General features: G+C 42.0%; 1 protein-coding gene across 1 annotated transcript; it reads right to left on the bottom strand.

Moving 5' to 3' along the window:
- Positions 1-6119: 6119 nt before the first annotated feature.
- LOC109616082 (TOG array regulator of axonemal microtubules protein 1-like) lies at positions 6120-7713 on the bottom strand. Its single transcript, XM_020049504.3, has 5 exons — positions 7630-7713; positions 7242-7477; positions 6977-7135; positions 6462-6593; positions 6120-6352 (listed from the first exon to the last, which is right to left on the bottom strand). The coding sequence occupies exons 1-5, from the start codon at positions 7696-7698 to the stop codon at positions 6346-6348; spliced, it is 603 nt and encodes a 200-aa protein (XP_019905063.2). The 5' UTR covers positions 7699-7713; the 3' UTR covers positions 6120-6345.
- Positions 7714-22947: the final 15234 nt, after the last annotated feature.

Here is a 22947-nt window from a genome sequence, read left to right as displayed (position 1 = left end):
CAACTAATTCATTTCAAGACTATACATAGAGCCTACATTACACCTTATAAGAGATTCCAGATGAAATTACAACCTACTCACAACTGTCATATATGTGATACTGCTTCACCTGGAACGTTTTTACACATGTTTTGGGAGTGTCCAGTTATCTCTAAGTTTTGGTTGCATGTAAATTCAGTTTTAGCAGATATACTTGACATTTTTTTATGTTCCCAGTCCTGGTTTCTGTCTCCTTAATGATAATTCTGATATAAATCTTAAGCAAATTCAGTTCAAAATGGTGTTTGCAGGGTTTACCTCAGCAAAGAAAACTATTTTGAAAAACTGGTTCTTTCCGGATATGTGTATGAAGTCATTCTGGATCCATGGCCTTGTCAATATTGTCAACCTTGAGCTTACAACTGCAAGACTCAACAAAGCACGACCAGTGACTGTACAAGCTTGGAATTCTTTCTCATCTAAGATATTCTCTTGGGCCAGGGCCAATAGCTAGAAAATCATTGCTGTGAAACACCTGTCGATCATGTTTTTGATGTCTTATCACTGATGTCTTGTCTTTTCTTCTCATTGTTTAGTTTGTTTTTGTCTCTCTTATATGGTCATATATGATTTTGGATGTGTCTGTAACCCCCCCCCCCCCCCCGAAAATAATAAAAATGTTGATCACAAAAAAAAATGATGAATGGCCGGCTTTGAATGGGTGTTTGAATGAGTGAGCAAATGATCAAGTATTTTTGTGTGTGCGCAGTTTGCAACTGGATGTGTGTGAATGTGAATGGGTGCTCAATAAAATGGGTGACTGGGTTTCGTTCCTAATTATTGCACCACCTCACTTGTGTTCTCTACAATCTGTTCTGATGAAAATAGTAGCAACAGGTGTATGATACAAATTGTTAGACAGTAAACCATTTGGTCTTGTCATGATATAGCCAGACATTTAAAAATTACGTCATGGCTCTCTATTCTTAGGCGCCACGTGGTGGTCATTTGAAGACCTAGACATTGGATCAAGGATTGCCCTGAAAGTCCTTACACAATACACAGGTGGAGGAGTACCTCCAGTACAAGGACAGTTTATGTCAGAACCTGAGGAATGGAAAAACATTTATGGCTCACAATGACGGTGTCCAGAAGGTCCCTCTGAGAACACAATCACCTAAGACTTTAACACAACCTGCCTCTGTCACCATCAGACAACCTGACCACGAACCCATAATAGAGCTTGTAGATGAGAAACGAGTAACATTCCTGATCGACACAGGAGCCACTTCCTCCTGTGATGGTTGGGAAACAAATTTCCTTTATCATCCAAAACACAAGCAGCAAGAGCCTTCAGCAGGCCTACTATCATTAACAGGGTTGCAAAACCTTTGAATGTTAAATTGGTAGGCCAATCTATTAAGCAAGAAATCCTACACTGCCCAAAGATACCAGTTAATTTGATGGGTAGGGATCTCTTATGCTACAATTCACTGCTCTCTAACTGGTTCAACCTGTTCATTTCCGGGGGTCTCAACTGAACAATTGGCAATGTGTTTACTAGCATCTGTCTCCGACACAGTCTACTGGCTACAACTTGCAGATCGCAATGCCCTACAACAAACTGTGGAATCACTGTTGGACCAATCACCGCTGACGGGTATGTCCTCCCAATTCCTCCACTAATTAATTGTTAGGGATAGGAAATAAAAACGATATCCTTGACCAGTGGTGTCGTTAGGCCTGGACGTCCGTGGCTATAGCCCCGGATCTCAAATTATTCATTTAAATGAATAACCTTAATAACTGAATAATCAGTTAATCTCTTTTTCTTGCTCTTGCTTGAATATTAGTAGATTTAAAAAAAAAAAAAGAAATGTTATACTATTTTAATAGAGCAAATTTACATGTATTAGCATGGTAGATCAATTAATTCCATGTAGAGATAAAAAGTATTTTACTGGATATCTTTTTGTTTATGAATTAAACCAATTTCCACATTTCTAATTTCTAAAGCAACAGTTCTTATTCAACTTTCTGTCCTTTTTTACAAATTGGTGATATTGATTAAGTGATATATGGTATACATTAAGTGATTTAGGCTTTTTTTTAAAGCCTAATACAAGTGCCCCAGATTACAAAGTGACCTGTCCCAAATGATCAAATTCCGGACAGATTTGTTTTTGGGGGGATACAAAGAACATTAATAGGTGTGGCATGTCTCCTCTGGGTATAATATCTACATTATTTCCTCTGGTGTCGTTAGAAAACCTCTTAGGAATTTCAGAAAGATGTAATGTGTTGATCTAATGTGTTAGACAGATATTGGAATAAATCACAGAAGTCAAAATTGCAAAACATTTCCAAGATTACCTGAATTGAATAGCAATCGTGCACTGAAAACACATTTAAACAATTCATTCTATGTCCTTAACAGGGTGGACATGTCCAAAGTGTCACATGTGTAATCGGTGTAGTAGGTGCGTGAAATAAGAAGCCAACGCAGGGAGGTAGGTTCAATCGCTAAGGATATAATAACAGAAGGGCACGCGTAAAACTCAAGCGTGCAGACAGCTCAATACAAAATGTACACCGCACATAGAACAATACCACACAAAGACAGCCAGAAACACAGGAACATATATAAGCGATCTAATGAGGGAATGGACACCAGGTGTGTGCAATAACAAGACAGGACAGTGCCGTGGGAGGAGGAGCGGCGTGGCTAGAAGGCCGGCGATGACGCGCGCCGAACACCACATCGGGAGGGGTGGCCGGCGTCCTCCATGCGCGTCCTCGTTACAACATGTTTGTAATCTATCGAAGTATAATACAGTTTAGGTGCCTGAGCCCGACCAATATGTTTTTCAGCAAGTTAGATGTGTCCTTTATATATCAGAACATAAAAATATTGGTAAATCAACTGTTTATTTATCCCAAATTATGAAGTTCAAATGGGACCCTATAAAAAAAATGACCAAGACGTATAATTAAATATAAGCCTATGTTATCAGAAACAACAATTCTTCTCTTCGAATTCAAACAATATTACAACTTTTATTGCAACATTACAAAGTGTAATTTCTTTTTATTACTAATAGTATTACAAAAAGATACAACATCTAAATTACGATCCGGTAATGTCAGAACTTGGTGACTGTTGGAGTTTATGGACTCAAACATTGCAATTTAGCAATCTATGAATAGGATTATAGTAGGATAGACTATATTCTGCCCTTTTGAATAACTAATTTTAAACATATAAAACAGGCGCAGGCTTGAATTAAAGCAGTAAACCCCCTGGTGGCCAGTTTCTGTTATAATGTTATGTTTCTCTCTGCCGCATGAAAACGCAACGTGCCGTAGATACGGAAGCATGCCATGTCGCGGACTGTCCCTTGGCACTGGAATTCAATAGTGACTTCTGTAGTACATTATCACATGAGCCTGTATCTGTTGAATATTATGATTTCAGCCTGTGGCTCCAGTACATTATTATGTGGTCGTGTAGGTGCAGAAAAAGTAGTTGAGGATAGAAATGTCAGTGTCTTTGTCCTCAACTGGAATCTTTAATGAATGACATGCTATGTATTATTATTCCCTAATGTAGATGTTTACAAACCTCAAGGCAAATTACACTGTGCCCAAGATTATAATAGGTTGGTTTCAACATCTAGATATATTACAATAAAGGGTCATGGTTAAGAGGTTGACTTAGACATAATTTTAACTGAACTACCTAAACAATACAGTTCTTGAGTGCACTCAGTCCAGGCAAAACAAAAATTACTGTATATCATTAGCTACTGTCTGACATTTCAACTTGGCTGACCTGAGCCTGACTGGAAAGGAAACTGTTATATTTGAACATGTAGGACTTTATGCTGGGAAACATCTCTCTCTAGATTTCCTCACAATTAGATGCTGGATGTGGAAACCCCAATGGTAGAAACTCAGGGAGGTTATGTTTGTGAAGCCCCATTTTTTATTTGCTTAAAAAAAATCCCAAGTAACCAACAGGAGATTTTCAGAACCCACCATTGACTGGTCTTTTTCTTATAATATTGTCATGAAGGATTATGCCTGCATTAATGCAAATTGCGTGACCACCATCTAGTGGTGTTTTGCAATGGCTGAAACTGAATTTCCAGATATAATCCAACATTTGTCCAGGTGAATGCCCCTTTATGTTGACATGTATTGGAATTTCATTGACAAGCTAATGTATCAGAACAATAAAATATTTTATATTCTGTATGTTACAAGTGCTATCATGTGGTGCCATGCTGGGCTGGAGGAGAATGTGGTGGTGTCTCTAATTTCAGAGGTCCTTAAACATGCACCAGCCAACTGCCAACAGCAGCAGGTAACTACCATGAATTTGTGATAATTACAGTTAATAACAACTATTTTTATTAATGTATCATTTGTTACTTTACCAATGATCTCATATAAGCTAAAGATTTACTCCATTAGCTCACGTTTGGATTTACTTTGACACTGAATTGTTGTGAAATGACCTGGGCTTTTTTGTGGCACTGGAGCAGTAAAGGCAACTTCTTTCTGGCAACTTGACCATGCAGCTAATTTCTGTTCAAGTATCGTCATATTGTGATCCTTGAAACAACCACACTGTCTTTTTCCAGAGCAGCCTGTATTTCTCCTGAGGTAACCAGTGGATTTTTCTTTGTATCCTGAACAATTCCTCTTGCGGTTTTGGCTGAAATCTTTCTTGGTCTATCTGACCTTGGCTTGGTATCAAGAGATCCCTGAATTTTCCACTTCTTAATAAGTGATTGAACAGTACTGACTGGCATTTGCAAGGCTTTGGATATCTTTTTATACCCTTTTCCATCTTTATAAAGTTCCATTATCTTGTTATGCAGTGTACTTTTGCTACCCATGGCTCAGTATCTAGCCTGCTCAGTGCATCCAAGTGAGAGCTAACAAACTCATTGACTATACACAGACACTAATTGCACTTTAAACAGCCACAGGTGTGGGAAATAAACCTTTAATTGCCATGTTGACCTGTGTGTGTCACCTTGTGTGTCTGTAACAAGGCCAAACAAGGGTATGTAAACTTTAAAATATGTCAATAAAAACATACCACTATACTTTTTTCTCCTTTCTTCCTCATCTTTCCTGTTCTTTCTATAATGTGCCCCCGATGGCTTTGATCTTTTCATATTAGAACAGCAGTCAGAACATTTCAACTGATCGTATGACCGTCAACTGGCTCACTTACCCACCGTTTACACCAGGCCCCGTCCTGCCTCACTATCTCTCGATACGTCAATATCATCTCACTCATAACAAATATGTAAGTCTTAACTTAATGTATAATTTGTTTTATTTTTATAATAACTAAAACTACATATGGATTGATCTCCCCCATATATATACATATATTTAATTTATTTTATATTTGTTATGATAAGGGCGGGCGCCTAATCGGCGCCCCCCATGAAGGTGTCGCCCCCCATGAAGGTGGCGCCCTAGTGGACCGCATAGGTTGCCTATAGCTAGAAATGCCTCTGTGTGTGTTTCAAGTTTTTCATAAACATGTATTATAATAACAAATTTCACAGTTAATTTTATCTACAGTAATATGTGTTATTGAACATGCACCTTTAAGGGGTCAGAGAATAATGGGTGAATAATTAGATAAACAATAAAATGGAGATTTCAAGGCTGCTTGTAAATGAATTAGCCCAAGTTTAGCCATACTGAGCCTTACGTTTGCCTTTGATATATGACTGATTTATCTGAGAATGGACAGAATGTAAAAAACACTGGCCTCTGTAGAATCCTAAGTGAAAATGACAAAAAGACCTAGAAAACATAGCATTGTCACAACGTACTTGAAAGGAAATTACAACATAAGCAAGTTACATTGTAACAACCAAAATTAGTCTTTCACCTTTACTTTGTAGATACGTAGTTGTTTTACATAAACAGTACTAAACCAGAACCAACACATATGTTGTCAGTATGTCGTAAAAACTACTTGTGTTTGCTGAATGGTCATAATGTTATGGCTGATCACTGTATACTCAAAAAAAAATTTAAAGAATGAACTGACATAGTAGCAAACTTTCAATTAAACACATTAAACACATTTATTTTCCAAAGAATTTCTGGCGATTCTAATGTGGACAGAAACCAACAGTGTAAAAAATTTTGTCATGGTGAAATTAGTGTACTCAAATGTCCTCACTGAAATACAATTCATATTTTAACCTTACAGAAACTTTGATTTTGAAATGTTTGAACATTTGGAAACAAGTTCAAAGGTTCTGTAGTGCTTAAGTTGGGAAATGTATTCATATTTGATAGTGAAGGTGGGACTTTAGATGGTAGGGATTATTTCCTGTGGAAAGAGAGAAAAGAAAGATTCAATGTTATATTATATTGAATTAATTGGTATTGTGTAATTATATGAGCTCAGACTTCTTTAACTTCTCCAGAGTGAAATGTACCTTGCTTTGAGGTTGAGCTTTAAAATGACGTCCCTCAAAGAATCTTGCTCTTTTTTCTGAGTAGATTTCTGCCACATTTTAGCAAAGCTGCCATGAGTGGCCAGGTTTTTCAGAATACTCAGGCCATGATGCCTGCGGACAAAGAGATTTCATCTTTAACAGTCAATATATCAACAGTTTTGGCTATATGTTACTAAACATCTTGCACCGCAGGAAACCTGAGAAAACTTTGGTGTTCGTTGTAAGCTAGCCATTGGGTTATTGCAAGATTATGGTATTATTTTGTTTACAGAGTCAGAATAACCTTTGGATGCATTTATAATACCTCAATGTGCAATATAAAGGATTTCACAAGATCCTGGTAAAACAAGGGCTTGAATACCAGAGTTTCAAAGTGTCCCTTTTAAGGGTAACTTTCAACCCAATTTAGGCCTTTGTCCCAAATCTTCATTTTAAAAGATATATATAAAACATTCAGCTGAAAAGGTGTAGAAACAATAGGAGTAGTTTCTTACCTGACATCCTGTGCAGGGTCCACAGCTAGTTTGCTGACCGCAATCAGGAAGTGCTTAGTGAGGTCTTTCTTCCCTGAAAGAATGTGAGCTGCCCCCATGACCTCAACCAGACTCTTCAGGTGCTCAGCAGCACTACCCCTCACCGCAGCATTACGGTGGCTGAGGAGGAACAAACAGAGATCATCAGTGACAGGGCTTATAGACATTGTATAATGTTGCCAGTTAGAATTCACTCCTGAATAACTGACTGATTTTCCTCACTCACCTCAGCCCGCCGGCGAGCAGGGCCTTCAAGACGCGTGTAGGGCTGCAGGACTGCACCATGTGACGCAGGGCGGTGTTCGCACTCTGGCGAATGAAGGCATTGGCATAGCTAGCCAAGTGCAGCAGCACGCGCCCAGTCACCTCCACCTCACAGTCCATGGCCCTCTGAAGGTGGACGTACATGTCACCCAGTGTTACCATGGCAGCACGGGACACTGCAGAGCGCAGGTTCTTCACCTGAATCACAACAACACACACAGGACCAGCTATTAATGTTGAGCAGTACAACACAGGAACTTCAGAAACATCTGCCAGGATACTTTGCCTATTGTTCAAATGCACCAGATGTGTGTGATTGAATCAGAAAGGCATCAAATGAACCCAGGTACCTCGTCTATAACTGCCAGGCAGACATCATGCAGTCTTGGCATCAGCAGTTCTTTGTGGTTCTGAGCCATTGAACGGAGACTGGTCAAGCCCTCAATCTTCTTCTCCCTGCATTTTCAACAGGGAAAATGTCCCTCAGATTTTCATTTGTGAACATAATGTTGATCAATTAGGACTTGTTGAGACTCTTTATTACTTTAGTTTCTAATCTATATAGTTCACATCTACATTTCCAAGGATGCTATACTGGGTTTCCCTTAGCTTAGCTCCAACAGTCTTGCCTATAGTAAATGCTCACCAGTCAACTGAGTCAGAGCTGAGCAGTTTCAAGGTCTTATCCAGGGCCTGCTCTGGGTTGTCCAGTGGCTGCAATCTGGCCTGGTCTTTAATCTCCACTATATGGCTCGTAGGTTCACTGGCTACCTTCTTGTCTATGGGTTGACAGTGTATATATCTATTGTATTTCTCTATACTGTCTAATCTAATTTTCTTGATTTATACATTCATATGTATACATATCTCTATGCCTTTAACACTGGCACATCCTCGCCCATTATGACATGAAATGTTCTATTCAGATGCAGTAAAACAGTAAGTGGAACTCTGTAATGTCATTAAAACGCATGGGGGGGATTCCAAATCTCCATATTACCCCCATCTAAGTCTACATTAAACCCCTAAATTGTTTCAGTTACCTGAGTATAATAATAATTTTTGCATTTGTAAAGGGCTTTCATAGTAGAGGAATAATCTCAGAGTGCATGAAAAATAATAATAATAATTACATAAGAGAGCTATCAAATATAAATTAAATATATATACAGAATATTGTAGGCCAATTACAGTATATAAATCATGACTAATTAGTTTAGTTTCCTCTTTGTTTAATCTGACTTTTGGACTGTGCACCACTGAAAGCTTCCTCCATTCTATCTAATAATCGACTATTTAAAATTAGTGTAACTATATGTATAGGACTGACCTGAGCTGGAAGCTGCCCTTGCAGTGCGAAAGAACTTAGGTGTCTGAAGCAGTTTACTTGTGGGCTTGGTAGGAGGGGGTGAAGGAATCGGTGTGGGGTTGCGTGGCTCGTCCGGGGTCCCAAATTCTAAGTAGCAGCGTAGCTCCTCTGGGGTCTCCATATCCACTGAGCTCAGGGTTCCCAGGGAGCTGGTGGTTCTCTCCCCTGTGGAATTGACCGGGTTTATATACCTTCTGCCCGTGGCCTCCAACTCCTTAACCACCTTTGGATGAAATCACAAAATAGTTCTAGTTAGTACTCTTACACTTACATAAACATGTACGTTAAACAATCTTTATGATCCATTCTAGGGCCATGTTGTCATATACAGCCTCATTATAGCCGTGGATGCTGTCTGGTTTGGCAAAGTATCAGTCCCACTATAACCCTAATTGAAAACAGTTAGGCTACAAAAATCAGCCCTTCCTACCTTCCATGCCTCCTGATTCAGGTGAACCTGCATATTCTTCGATTTCTCAAACAGGTCGATGGGTGTGATGTCATTGTTAATGTCCGACTGGACATTGAGGGCTTCGACTTCCAGCCTGCCTTTCTTCTTTTTCTTCTTCTTTTCTTTCTTGAAGGGAGAAGAAGAACGAGGAGGGACAGGAATTCGAAGCATGCTGCTGCTCAATGACCCCTTCAACCGGAAAGACTCCAAGCAGAGATCTTTGTCTTGGCCATTGGCTTTGTCCACCCCCATGACATTATTAAGTCGGGGCAGAACAACATGTTCAGTCGTTCTGGGAAAAGTCCTAGGTGGAGGTTTGTGGAGTGGTGTGCTCTGAGCAAAGTGGTGTGACACGTTCCTGCCAACCCTGATGAGAGCTGTTTGAACATAGTTCTCATAGATGCCACTTATCTGCTTGGCCTTAGCCTCCATTGCCTCTCTCTCGGATCTCTCCATCTGCCGAATCCTGTCTTCATTGACTAAGCAACGCTGGCCATCTGGGATAGGATTCCGGATCACATTGGTACTCTATGAAGAATAGAAGTTGTCCAAATAGTAGAAACATTTAATGCAATAGGTGTAATGCATTATGATGTGTCAGATTATGACAATGTTAAGGATACAGAGAAGTAGGGGTGTTGGGTTTTAGACAGCCGCTGACAAGATTTAATTTTTTTGCTTTGTATTCCCGAGTAGGCATACTCGCGCAGACTTGTTTTGCAAATCACACAGAAGAATACGGGTCCGCTGCGTTGCCAAGGACAACGCGATACGCAACCCAGATATAAGTTCAGCACCACACCCAAGACCCGCTTAGCCGCTAGCACCCTTTCACAAAGCTTACTCCCCTGGCTAGGATAATAAATTAACTATAGTGTACACGTTTGAAATTCTAATGCAAATTACCAGTAATAATGGTAAGCTTATTAAGGAAGGGGACATTTAAAAAAAAAAAAAAAAAAGATACTTACAGGAGTGGTAGGTTTGTCCTGGTGGCCTTGGTAAGCAGCGTTTTTCTTCCTCGAGGTTGACATGACGTTACTCTCTCCTTCTTGAGTGTGAGTTCTCTCTCCTTGAGTTTGTCAAGTTAGCTATTTTTCCTGCCTTGATTATGCATCAGTGATACATAATAAAACTATCTAAAGACGACATGTACCTCTCTCTGTAAAAGTGAATCAATAAATGAGTGGAAACAGCATTTTGGCTGAGATTAAACCTCCGTTACATTATTACGTCATAATGGCAGTAGTTTAATGCCAATGTCAGCACATAAACTCATGGTAAGCATTTACGGGGAAAAAAACTAATTTGAATCCCCCTTTAATATTGTCATTATTTTAACAATGTCAGAATTAAACCTTTACTGTAGCTTAGATAATATTCTACAGCACCATGAACGTGGGAAACATTTCAACTCTCAGTTGATCCTTGTAAATAGTGCAACTGCATCATGGTAATTTGGTCTTGTGGCTATAGTACATTCGTTTTTGGTCCTTAAACTGACAATGCTACGTTCAAAATCTTTATTTTCTCTAGATTTAGTAATACAATCTCATGAAAGACTTTTTTTTAATTATGAGTGAAACAAAATATCAAATAATCTGTCTGAATGTATGACATTTCGTTGATTAATTTATCAAACAATGATGATGATCCGGCTTCCTATGTATTTCCTCGACTGTATAACACAATTCATTATTTGGGATAGAAAATAAAAACGATATTCTTGACTATTTCAGAACTCTTTGACAGTATGTTGGAATCGTTTTACCTGTATTGAGCCTAGTAATAAACGATTCTAATGGACTAATCAATGAATAATATTACTGTGATGGATTTTAATTTCTGATTAGAGCCTTATAAAACGAGCGGAAACGCTAAAGCCCGTGTTCTTTGAAATAATGTTTTTTTCGTATTATTGTATTTCATAAGACCTTCGATAAAACCAACGAAATACTTCATATATTTATCGAAAAGGTGCTGGCGATTCTAGCGTGAATAACTGATACGGCATATGATTGTACAGTCGTTGGTCTTGTAACCGGCTCGTTGTCTCACGCGTACATCTCCTTGAATTTATGTGGACTAATTAACAGTCATTCATCGATCTAGCCCACAGTAAATAAACACATTACATGTTCTGTTTTCAAACGCGATTTTATTAGAAATTTAAGGAAAAAATATTTATTTACCTCACAAAATATTCATGTTATAATGACGGGTTGAACGTGTAGGCTATTTCTCTTTTAAAAACCGGAACATCCTTCACGTAAACGCACTACGTTAAATATTATGTTAATTATACTTTCATTTTGTTCTAATGTGGCTTATTGTACTTTATCAAAAACATTTTTGGGAAATTGCAATTTCTCATTTATTTAAAAGTTTAATTGACAGAAACCGCAGACATGATAGTTGTGCAGAAAGTAGCATCAATGTTCGCTTGGTAAAAGTCTGCAATTAGCTCATAAAAATGTTAACTTAATCGTCTTAATCGACAGCTATATTTCCAATCAAATAATTGTATTTCAGTTTAAATAATTATGAGTAACGACAAGAAAGAGATTTTAATGTTTTTATTAAGTGAGTTTGATGTGTTTGAACATTACTTGACCAACCTGTTAGGCCTAGATCAATCCAATTGAATCATTTCAATGTTTGTGAAAATATTTAAATTCCTCATGAAGTGTTCAAGGTCATGCTAGCCATTATGCAAACACAGGAAGCCTAAAAGCTAACTTTAGCTCAAAATGTCTAACCTGTTAATGTCCACCCTGTTAGCCGTATTCAACTATCAGTGTGGACACCAGCCTAACAGGGTGGACATGTATATTGTAATGTTGACAAGATTTGTTGCCATATTCAGTGTTTCCCCTATTTATTTATTTTTTTGATAATCCAGGGCCCACCCAGTACTCATTGCACCAGCATAAGGTCTGACGATGGGTCTGAGGATTTCATCCCAGTACCTAAAAGCAGTACCGTTGGCACTCACATGGAGTTCTGTGCGACCCTCCAAGGACATGCATCCCCTGAAGATCACTGACCCACCACCAAACCAGTCGTTGGTTTTTGTTGTTGGTTTTTGTTGCAGGTAGCATCATTTTCACCACGATGTCTACAAACTCTTTTACGTCTGTCACATATGCTCATTGTGAACTAGCTCTCATCTGTGAAGAGAACGGGTGCCAATGGTGGACCTGCCAATTCTGGTGTTCTCTGGCGAATGCCAATTGAGCTGCATGGTGATGGTCCCACTAGAGGACATCAGGCCTAGCATTGATTACAGCGCGCATTCGCTGTGGCATTTTTCTGACAACCTTATGGAACATCACAACATTTATTGCATTAATTATTGTGATCTTGTATTGATGACAGGACAGTGATACCACTCCATGAAGTATTTTACAGCACATCCCAAAAACCTTCAATGGGGCTAAAGTAAGGACTCTGTGGTGGCTAATTTGTGTGTGAAATTGATTCCTCATGCTCCCTGAACCATTCTGGCACAATTTGAGCCCGATGAATCCTGGCATTTTCATCCTGGAATATGCCTGTGCCATCGGGGAAGAAAAAATCCATTGATGGAATAACCTGTACATTCAGGTATTCAGCTGACTTCATTTTATTGCCACATAATGTTGCTGAGCCTAGACATAACCAACTGAAGCAACCCCATATCAAAGAACATTACCTCCAGAGGCTTATACACTCATTAGACCACGTGACCTTTTCCATTGCTCCAGAGTCCTATCTTTATGATCTCTAGCAAATCAAAGCCTTTTTTACAATTAGTTAGTGAAGGGGTTCATTATACATGCAAGCAACTGAGTAATTATTATCATAATTCACTTTTCTTAAGAAGAAATGTGGAAGAATTTGTCCCTTTCTCATAATGTGCGCTCATTTTTTTCATTATATGTTTAAAAAAATACATTTGTAAAAAATAATATCTTATTCGATTGAGGGACATACAATTCCAATAAAAAAGTACAGTTTAGTACAAATATATAAATATAAAGTAAAAATGTCCTTAACCGGGGGGACATACCCCGAATGTCACGTTTCGTTTATATATCTAAGTATAATACAATTTAGGTGCCTGAGCACGAGCAATATGTTTTTCATCAAGTTAGATGTGTCTTTTATCAACCCACTCTCTTCCTTTTGTGTACATATAACACGGGTTCACACAAGTCCTTTTTTGCGTGCAGTTGTGACGCGATCTCCTACCATTAATAATAATGGTCATTAAAATAATTTCATTGAAACGCACCAACTGAAACCTATTTGACGTCACCATCATCGAGGCACGGATTTCCCGAAGATTGACTAATCGTTTAAAAGCCATAGATTAACTTTTTTCTTGAAAGAACGTCAAAGGGTAAAGGTAAAACTTGAATATCGCATAGTTCTTAATGGGAGGAGATCGTGTCTGCAAAGCACGCAAAAAAGGACTTTGGCGTATGCATAGCACGAAATTGTGAAGTGTGAACCTGTGTTATATGTACGCAAAAGGAAGAGAGTGGGTTGCTTTTATACACTGCAAGCACAATTATTAGGCAAATCGTATTCCCCAAGATTTATTTTATTGTTGTACAAATACAATGCTCTCAGTCAATCCAAAACACAGCTCAGGAAAAAAAATAAGAGACCACTGCACCTTTTTCTTTCCTTTCCAAAAATGTCGAAAAGGAAGGTTTTGAGTGAGGAACACAGGGGTTAAAATTAAGAGACCACTGCAAATTGAACGCTTCTGTTCCTTATTTAGAACGTTCCTTTTCAACTATTATGGAAAGAAAAGAAAAAGGTGCAGTGGTCTCTTAAATTTGGCCGGACCGCATAAGCGAAAATATTTATATTTTCCACCAAGTGAGTGACTGACCGACTGTATGAGGGGTGGTTCGTGCATTTAATAGGCCTAGGTATTGTGGATATACTGATTGTATAAGTTGTTAAACTGTTTTGAGCATTGAGGCAACATATTAAATGTCTGTAGCATGCTGAAACTGAAAGTTGCAAGTAGAAGAACAGGAAATCTTATTTAGGCTGTTGCTGGGGAGAGAGAGCCGATTTAGCTTGGGTGTCAGAAGAACAGGAAACAAATTAATAACGCACACACATTCTGGACAGGGCTGAATTAAGAATAGACAAACAGAAACCACAAAGTGCAAAGATGACGCTTGTGCTGCATTTACACATATAAGGTATAGAACATAAATTGGACCAATGGCCCACATGCTTGGCATATTCAACCCCCCACTTTCTAGGCGTGTTTGAAGTATAAATAATGCTGTTATGACTGTTCATGTTCAGACATTGTTGCGGCGACACTTTGTCTCCAAAAGCTTTTGTAATAAACGTAATATGCAGTATGGTAATTGACCCGACTCCTGGTGTTTTATTCTCCTTTCCAACAAACCAACTCGGGGAAGTGTTAGACTTTTTTTCTAGATGTTTCTGAAACAGGACTAGTCATGAACGGGGTCCTGTTTCAGAAAAAAATGTACATAAGCGTAGGATTTGACAAAACCGAAAAAAGGCACCCCACCTGCACACAGCATGCAGCGGGGGTGGCGAGACTCATTCAAATTGTAATACTGTGCCTTAGTGGTGTGTGTTGCAAAAATGGAGTCGAATGCAGGGATGCAGTAGAGTCAATGTATTGCGTTCTTCTGAACAAACAAGGCACGCAATACTAAAATAATGCACAAGCGCAAAACAACCGCACAAGGCAAAATTACAGAACACTGAACAAAGAACAATACCACACAAAGACAGCCAGAAACACAGGAACTTATATATATGCGATCTAATGAGGGAATGGACACCAGGTGTGTGCAATAACAAGACAGGACAGTGCCGTGGGAGGAGGAGCGGCGTGGCTAGAAGGCCCGGCGATGACGCGCGCCGAACACCACGTCGGCAGTAGTACTTGTCGGTAAGGCAGCACGCACGGTACGGTCTATGCCTGGGTGACCCGTGGAAGGGGACGTGTGGGCCCAGTAGATGAGACGGTCACGGACATCCAGCGGGACGTACTGACGACCCGCAGGACACCCAGGAGGCCCAGGATCGTCACGCAACGCCCGCTGAAGGTTCATTGGCAAACCCAATGAACCGCTGTACCGCCTTAACCGTGGTAGGAACGGGCCAATTACACAAGGCTGACACACGATCAACTTCCATTTCCACCCCATCGGCAGAAATTCGAAACCCGAGGAAGGAGACGGCTCGCTGGAAGAACGCGCACTTCTCTGCTTTAGCGTACAAGCCATGCTCCAACAGCCGCCTCAGCACCCTGCGAACGAGAGACACATGTTCAGCACGCGTAGTGGAATACACGAGGATGTCGTCGATGTAAACCACAACTCAGCATGTCCCTAAACACGTCGTTCACAAAGGACTGAAACACTGCCGGAGCATTGATCAACCCATACGGCATCACCAGGTATTCGTAGTGCCCCGTGGTGGTGCTGAAGGCTGTTTTCCACTCATCTCCCTCTCGGATTCTCACCAAGTTCTACGCGCTCCTGAGGTCCAGTTTCGTGAAGAACCGCGCCCCATGCATTGACTCGATGTACTGGGAAATAAGGGGGATGGGATATGAATAATGGACCGTCAGTTTATTCAGCGCCCTGTAGTCAATGCATGGACGCAAACCCCCATCCTTCTTCTTCACGAAAAAGAAACTCGAGGAGGCGGGCGAGGTGGAACGGCGGATCTGCCCCTGCCGCAGGGATTCGGCCACGTAGGTCTCCATCGCTGCCGTTTCAGTCTGCGACAGGGGATACACATGACAATAAGGCGGCACAGCGTCTCCCTTTAGATTTATAGCACAATCCCCGGGCCGATGTGGTGGCAAACGACTTGCCATGGCCTTAGAAAAGACCAGCGCTAAATCGGCATATTCCGGGGGTATGCGCACTGCGGGGACACTGTCTGGACTTTCCACCGAGGTCGCACCTACGGAAACACATAGACACCTCTCCTGACACCCCTGAGACCACCCTGTCAACACTCTCTGCGACCAGGAAATAGTCGGGTTGTGTCCCGACAACCAGGGAAGACCCAGCACCACAGGGAAAGCAGGTGAGTGGATAACATGGAATTCAATTAGTTCAGTATGGGCGTGCTGTACGGTCATCGTGATAGGGACCGTGACGTGCTCAACGAGACCAGTGCCTAGTGGTTTGCTGTCTAAGCCCGTAATGGACCTAGGTTGAGACAATGGAACCAGCGGAATGCGCAGTTTCCGTGCGTAACCGCTGTCCATAAAATTCCCAGCTGCGCCTGAGTCTACGAGCGCCTTACACTGAGAGTTAGCAGGAAAATCAGGGAAGGCCACCAAAAGTGTCATGTGATTCCCAGAGAGACCCGACAGTGTGTGTGGTCTACTCACCTGACTCAGTGTAGGGGTGTCAGGCTTCCTACGCTTGACCCTTTCTTGCCGGAAACAGTAGGAGGCAGAGTGTCCCTTCCTCCCACAAAAGGAACACTCCCTAGGCCGCACCATCTCCCTTCGTGCGGCGCCTCCCACTTCCATGGGTTCAGGTCTGGCAACGGGGTGTACCAGAGGGGGCAGATCATTCCCGGTGCGTCCGCGTGTGGCTAGCAGATTGTCCAGCCGGATAGTCATGTCGACGAGCTGGTCGAATGTCAACATGGCGTCCCGGCATGCCAGCTCCCTACGGACGTCAGGCCGTAAGTGGCACCGGAAATGATCAATAAGTGCCCTGTCGTTCCAGCCCGACCCCGCCGCCAGGGTCCTGAACTCCAGGGCGAAGGCCTGTACGCTCCTTGTCCCCTGCCTCAGGTGCACGAGACGCTCGCCGACCTCCCTGCCGTCGGGCGGGTTATCAAACACGCCCCGGAAGAGGCCGACGAACGCCCCGTAATGGGCCAACTCCGGCCCGTTAGTGGACCAAACGGAGTTGGCCCAGTCCAACGCCTTGCCCCTCAGGCAGGAGACAAGGGCCGAGACCTTCTCCCTATCCCCCGGGTGAGGGCTGATGGAGGCGAAGTAGAGCTCCAACTGGAGCAGGAACCCAGAGCACTGGGCAGCGTCCCCGCCGAATCCCTAGGGAAGGCTCAGCTGTATGGTCCTCCTCGGCGACGGTGGAGACGATGGCAGGGGCACTCCAGCCGGGTTGTGTGTCGGGGGTTGCTGCTCAGATGGCAGCCTTGCCTCCAACCGCCGCATTGCGTGGACCATCTCCGTCACGGCCTCCCCCAGGGACGCGATCATGTTCCCATGCTGGTGAAGCAGGTCGCTCCCCGCTGACTTCATTCGGCGGGTGTGGTATTCTGTAATAGTGTGTCTTAGTGGTGTGTGTTGCAAAAAAGGAGTCGAATGCAGGGATGCAGTAGAGTCAATGTATTGCGTTCTTCTGAACAAACAAGGCACGCAATACTAAAATAATGCACAAGCGCAAAACAACCGCAAAACAACCACACAAGGCAAAAATAAAGAACACTGAACATAGAACAATACCACACAAAGACAGCCAGAAACACAGGAACGTATATATGCGATCTAATGAGGGAATGGACACCAGGTGTGTGCAATAACAAGACAGGACAGTGCCGTGGGAGGAGGAGCGGCGTGGCTAGAAGGCCGGCGATGACGCGCGTCCTTGACGCGCGTCCTCCACGTGCGTCCTCGTTACACAAATAATGTAATGGATAAGTAATGGGACATCAACTTCTGATACTCACAACACACAGTGTAGTGCCGTATGTAAATTCACAGATATTCACTATGACTTCCCTCAGGCAACAACACCTAAGCAAAATTCTCAGGGTTCCAAATTTGACTTTCACACACAAGGGGATAAATATGGCAGACCAGATGGGGACAGGGCTCCCACATGAGTGCGCGCAAGAGGTAGTGAGTGAGAGTAAGACACGAACCGATCTGGAGTCAGAACCCCTCCCAGGGGCAGAGGACTTCTTCACTGATGGGTGCTGTTTCAGACACGAACAAGATGGGCTGAGGGCGGCCTTTGCGGTAGTGAAACTAACACCAGAGGGTTTAGTCACACTGAAAACAGAGAGGCTCCAGGGGCTGCAGTCAGCTCAGAGAGCAGAAGTAAGAGCAGTGATGCAGGCCAAGGGGAAGAGAGCAAACATTTACACAGATTCGGCATACGCGGTAGGCGCAGCGCACATGGAGCTAGGACAGTGGTTAAAAGCTGGGTTTAGAACAGCAGGGGACAAACCGATTAAACACGAGGCGGAGATGAGAGAACTAGCTGAGGCCCTAGACCTGCCCGAAAAGGTAGGCATCATAAAATGCAAAGGACACGATAGCTCAAATAGTGCAGTAGCTAAGGGGAATCAAGCGGCAGACACAGCAGCAAAACAGGCAGCAGGGTACACTCCGCGAGTGATGATGGTAAGAGCAGAAGAGGAAGTGGGGTGGGGAGAAGGCCCTGAGAGAGATGAGCTAGTGAGACATCAAAAGGGGGCGTCCCCACAAGAGAAAACTATTTGGCGACAGAGAGGAGCAATAGAGACAAAAGGGCTCTGGAGAGGGCCAGACGGTAGAGTAATACTCCCACCAGCCATGCAAGGAGATAAATTTGCAGAAGCCCATGGGTTGGGCCATGTAGGGCCGGCTCAAATTTTAAGAAACTTGTGCCACTGGTGGCACCCGTTTATGGTAGACATGGTACGCAACTACACTAGGGCATGCACCATCTGCACTCACCACAATCCAAAACCGTTCCCCATGACGACGAGACCTGGACAAGAGATAGTGATAGACTACACGGACATGGGGGAAACAGTACGGGGGTGCCATTACATGTTAGTGTGTGTGGACATGTTCACAGGGTGGCCAGAAGCCTGGCCGGCAAGAAGGGAGGACAGTCAGACAGTGATCAAGTGTTTGTGAACCAGTACATTCCCAGACACAGCTTCCCAGAGAAAATCAGGTCAGTCAATGGGACTCACTTTAAGAACAGTGATTTACAGAAGGTAGAGAGCTTATTGGGCCTAAAACATGCTTTTGGCACAGTATACCACCCACAGTCCCAGGGAAAGGTAGAAAGGATGAACCAAAACTTAAAAAACAAGTTGGCTAAGATATGTGCACAGACTAAATTGAACTGGGTGGATGCACTGCCACTGGCACTCATGACGATTCGGTGCTCGTTAAATCAGACCACTGGGTTCACCCCATACGAGCTGCTGACGGGGAGACAGTTTCCAGGACCAGCCGCAGGGCCTGCGGTCCTGGAAGGGGAAAAGTGGTCACTGAGTGTATTTTGATGAATTGCGAGCTCTTGTTTAAGAATTCACCAACAGAGTCGGAGAACGGAGGGACCTGCACCCGCTGGACCAGAACCTGGAGCGGATCGCAGGATACTGCGGGACTACGTGCGAGAGAAGGAGACAAAGGACGGCGCCAGGGGAATGGACTCTTAGGGGAAGGAACTGAAGAATACTGTAACAAAAGGGGGTTTAGGACACAGAGTGGGTCCTACCACTCGTACCAAGATGACAGGGTTACAGAGAAAGGTCTGAGGAGATGAGAATAGAATGAAGTGGTACATGGACATTGGTGGATTATTGATATGTGTGTTGTGTGTTGTTACAGGTTTCCCAGTTTGGCATCGGGTCTTCATTCCCCCAGCGAAGAGGTTCGCGACCCCACCTGAGGACACCTGCTTGAGGAAATTTGGGGGCATTGAATTGGACTATGTCAAAGGGTCGCATACGAGCATTCTGGGATAGATAATCCGCTGGAGGAATGGATGACCTCGATGTTTGACCAGTGGAAAGGTTTGATAATGTCTGTTCTTTTATCGCTTGCTACATTTTGTGCTATAATGGTTACTTGTGGGTGTTGTTGTATCCCATGCATAAGAGGGCTCGCAATGAGAGTGATTTCTACAGCCATTGAGAAGGCTCCAGGACCACCTCCAGGGATGCTTATGCCTCTACTGGAGCAGCACGACCCGGGAGAACTGGAGCTTGGCGATTAGGGGTGATCTCTCTGGGGAGAGATCAAAAGGGGGAATTGTGGATATACTTATTGTATAAGTTGTTAAACTGTTTTGAGCATTGAGGCAACATATTAAATGTCTGTAGCATGCTGAAAATGAAAGTTGCAAGTAGAAAAACAGGAAATCTTATTTAGGCTGTTGCTGGGGAGAGAGAGAGACGATTTAGCTTGGGTGTCAGAAGAACAGGAAACAAATTAATAACGCACACACATTCTGGACAGGGCTGAAATAAGAATAGACAAGACAGAAACCACAAAGTGCAAAGATGACGCTTGTGCTGCATTTACACATATAAGGTATAGAACATAAATTGAACCAATGGCCCACATGCTTGGCATATTCAACCCCCCAAGTATAGATAATGCTGTTATGACTGTTCATGTTCAGACATTGTTGCTGGGACACTTTGTCTCCAAAAGCTTTTGTAATACACGGAATATGCGGTATGGTAATTAACCTGACTCCTGGTGTTTTATTCTCCTTTCCAACAAACCAACTTGGGGAAGTGTTAGACTTCAACAGTATGATGGGTGATTCGTACATTTAATAGGACTAGGGAAGCTACTGAACGTCACTTAACGTCTGAACAGTGCCTTAAAATTACATCTTAAATTAACACAGTCCATCAATGGAGACGAGTTTTTTCCTACTGACGACACGTCCATAACACACACACGACACAAACACGTCACGCCAACGATTAGACATAAATGGCCTACAGACGACACGCGTATCATTTTTACGAGTGAATTGATAATTGGAGATCTTAACATGAACGCGCCTCTATTTCGCGTCTCTATAACGTGTTACCTGTCGTCTGAACAACATCATTAGATATCAGCTGTTGAATAAATAAATTGTTGCACCTGCTATATTAACTGCGCTGCACAAAAGTAAACAATTTCCTCCGGTCGATTGCTCTATTGTCCGTCATAAAACCTACTAAGAAAGAGATGCTCTCATAGGACTGTGCGTGGATGTTTTCAAATTCGGAACATGCAAATGGAAAAAGTCACGGAATCGTTTATTTTTGTGTGTTTAATTCTCATTAATTCTAATGACAAATGATCTGTATTGGTTGCTACACTGTCAAATTATTTTTATGGCTTTACTGGTGATGGGACTTGATTTGAATCGGTAGGTTACTGTTTTAGTAGTTTCGAAGTTGAGACATCCATAGTGGAATGATCATTAACACAACAATGCTTTCTGCTCATCTATCGCAGATATTAGAGACCTATTCACCAATATCGAAACACCTAAACACACTCAGGGTTGCAATGGCATTGGTAGATCACCTAATGTTTATTGAGGGTTATGATGGTGTTAAAGCCTTCCTTGGGTTATCTCACCTTTAATTAAATAGTTGCTATTACTACAATATATTAATGTATGTATCAAATGTAGGCCTATAATTGTATTGCCTTGTGCTCTGATGCCTGCATAACCACAACAAATACTTTGGGATTGCAATAGTTAACTTAAGGTCCATAGACACTGCATGAAATATATAAGAACCCCAACATTCAGACTTATAGGTGTATTTATAGGCATTCAGACGTATTAAACTATGTAAAACTGTATTAAGTTTACATTACTAGCAGTATCATTCAAGCAAAAAGGATGCACAATATACTCTTTAAACAGCAAAGCTCATAATAAATATCCATCCTTGGTAATGCCAAGATGTAAAGTCTTCCATGCCAAGTTTAATCTATTTTTCTCTACTTCTGGTCATCAGCTTTCAGATGTAAAACAATGTTTACAATATGTAGGCCTGGGACCTCAAACTTACTGTGCAGGTTGTTTCCTGCCCAGTAGGAACACATTACTCAGCTAATATAGTCCAGACGAGTAATAAATAGAATGATTTCTTCAATGTGTATTACTCAATGGAATAGGTTTGTACTGTAGATTGGGAGGGGTCAGGGTCAATGGATCCCAGCATTTTCTCCAGGGGGGTCACGCCCCCATTCCCCCTAATTCTATGCCATTAGTATTTCTGGATATAAAGCCTGCACCCAAGGTCTAAAGGACCAATGTGTGAGAACACTGGTGTAGTATATAAACTAGTCATATGTAATGCAATGTATCAAAAGAAAGGCATTACAACAATGTCAGAGCTTTTATCGTTGTACATTTCAGAAAGTAGTATGAAAAGAAAATTGCCAGACTTTAAGCAAGCCAAATGATATCCCCTCATGATGTACTGACATTTCTAGAGCACCCAATGTTTTCAAACAAAAACTGCACATTACAAATCCATGTCAAGACTTACACAACACAAGTGAAAGAGCTAATCTAAAAAATACATTATGTATTGAAAGACAATAGCCTACCTTAGAGGGGTCTCCAACCCTGCTCCAGAGATACTGTCCTGGTCATTTTCATTCCAACCCCATGTATATGCAGCGTCATTCAGTTACTCTCTAATTATTTGAATCAAGTGAGCTAAATTAGGGTTGGAGTGAAAACAACCAGGATAGAATCTCTCCAGCAGTAGAATTGGAGACCCCTGGCATATGCTATTGTGACAATAAAGGGGAACATTATATTTTATTATATTTTGAGGTATATGTGTAGGTAATTGTCTTGCTGAAATAGCCACATTCTTTACTCATGAAATACAAATGAATTAGTAAATGTTAACTTGTACATGTGTGGGCAAGTTAAATAAACATTTTGTCACAAAAAAAATGATTGCTTTAAAAGTGAGTCATGTCCCATCATGTCACATCACAACCCAACATACAGGGTTCTTTTAAACCAACTGTAGTAGTGATCCATGAGTGATGAAAGACACAGTTCTCGAACTCAATATCAATTAAGGCTTTAA

This window comes from Esox lucius, chromosome 9 (assembly GCF_011004845.1).
Source record: "Esox lucius isolate fEsoLuc1 chromosome 9, fEsoLuc1.pri, whole genome shotgun sequence".
Lineage (NCBI taxonomy): Eukaryota > Metazoa > Chordata > Actinopteri > Esociformes > Esocidae > Esox > Esox lucius.
The sequence above is the reverse complement of the archived record's forward strand: the minus strand, read 5'-3'. Positions and strand labels throughout refer to the sequence as shown.

Excerpts from the sequence above, each read along its gene's own strand:
- LOC109616082 (XM_020049504.3), bottom strand. The coding sequence starts at position 7,698 with ATGGCTCAGAACCACAAAGAACTGCTGATGCCAAGACTGCATGATGTC. Across the intron at positions 7,478-7,629 it reads GCCTGGCAGTTATAGACGAG|GTGAAGAACCTGCGCTCTGC; the intron begins GTACCTGGGTTC and ends GTTGTGATTCAG. Across the intron at positions 6,594-6,976 it reads GACCCTGCACAGGATGTCAG|GCATCATGGCCTGAGTATTC; the intron begins GTAAGAAACTAC and ends CTTTGTCCGCAG.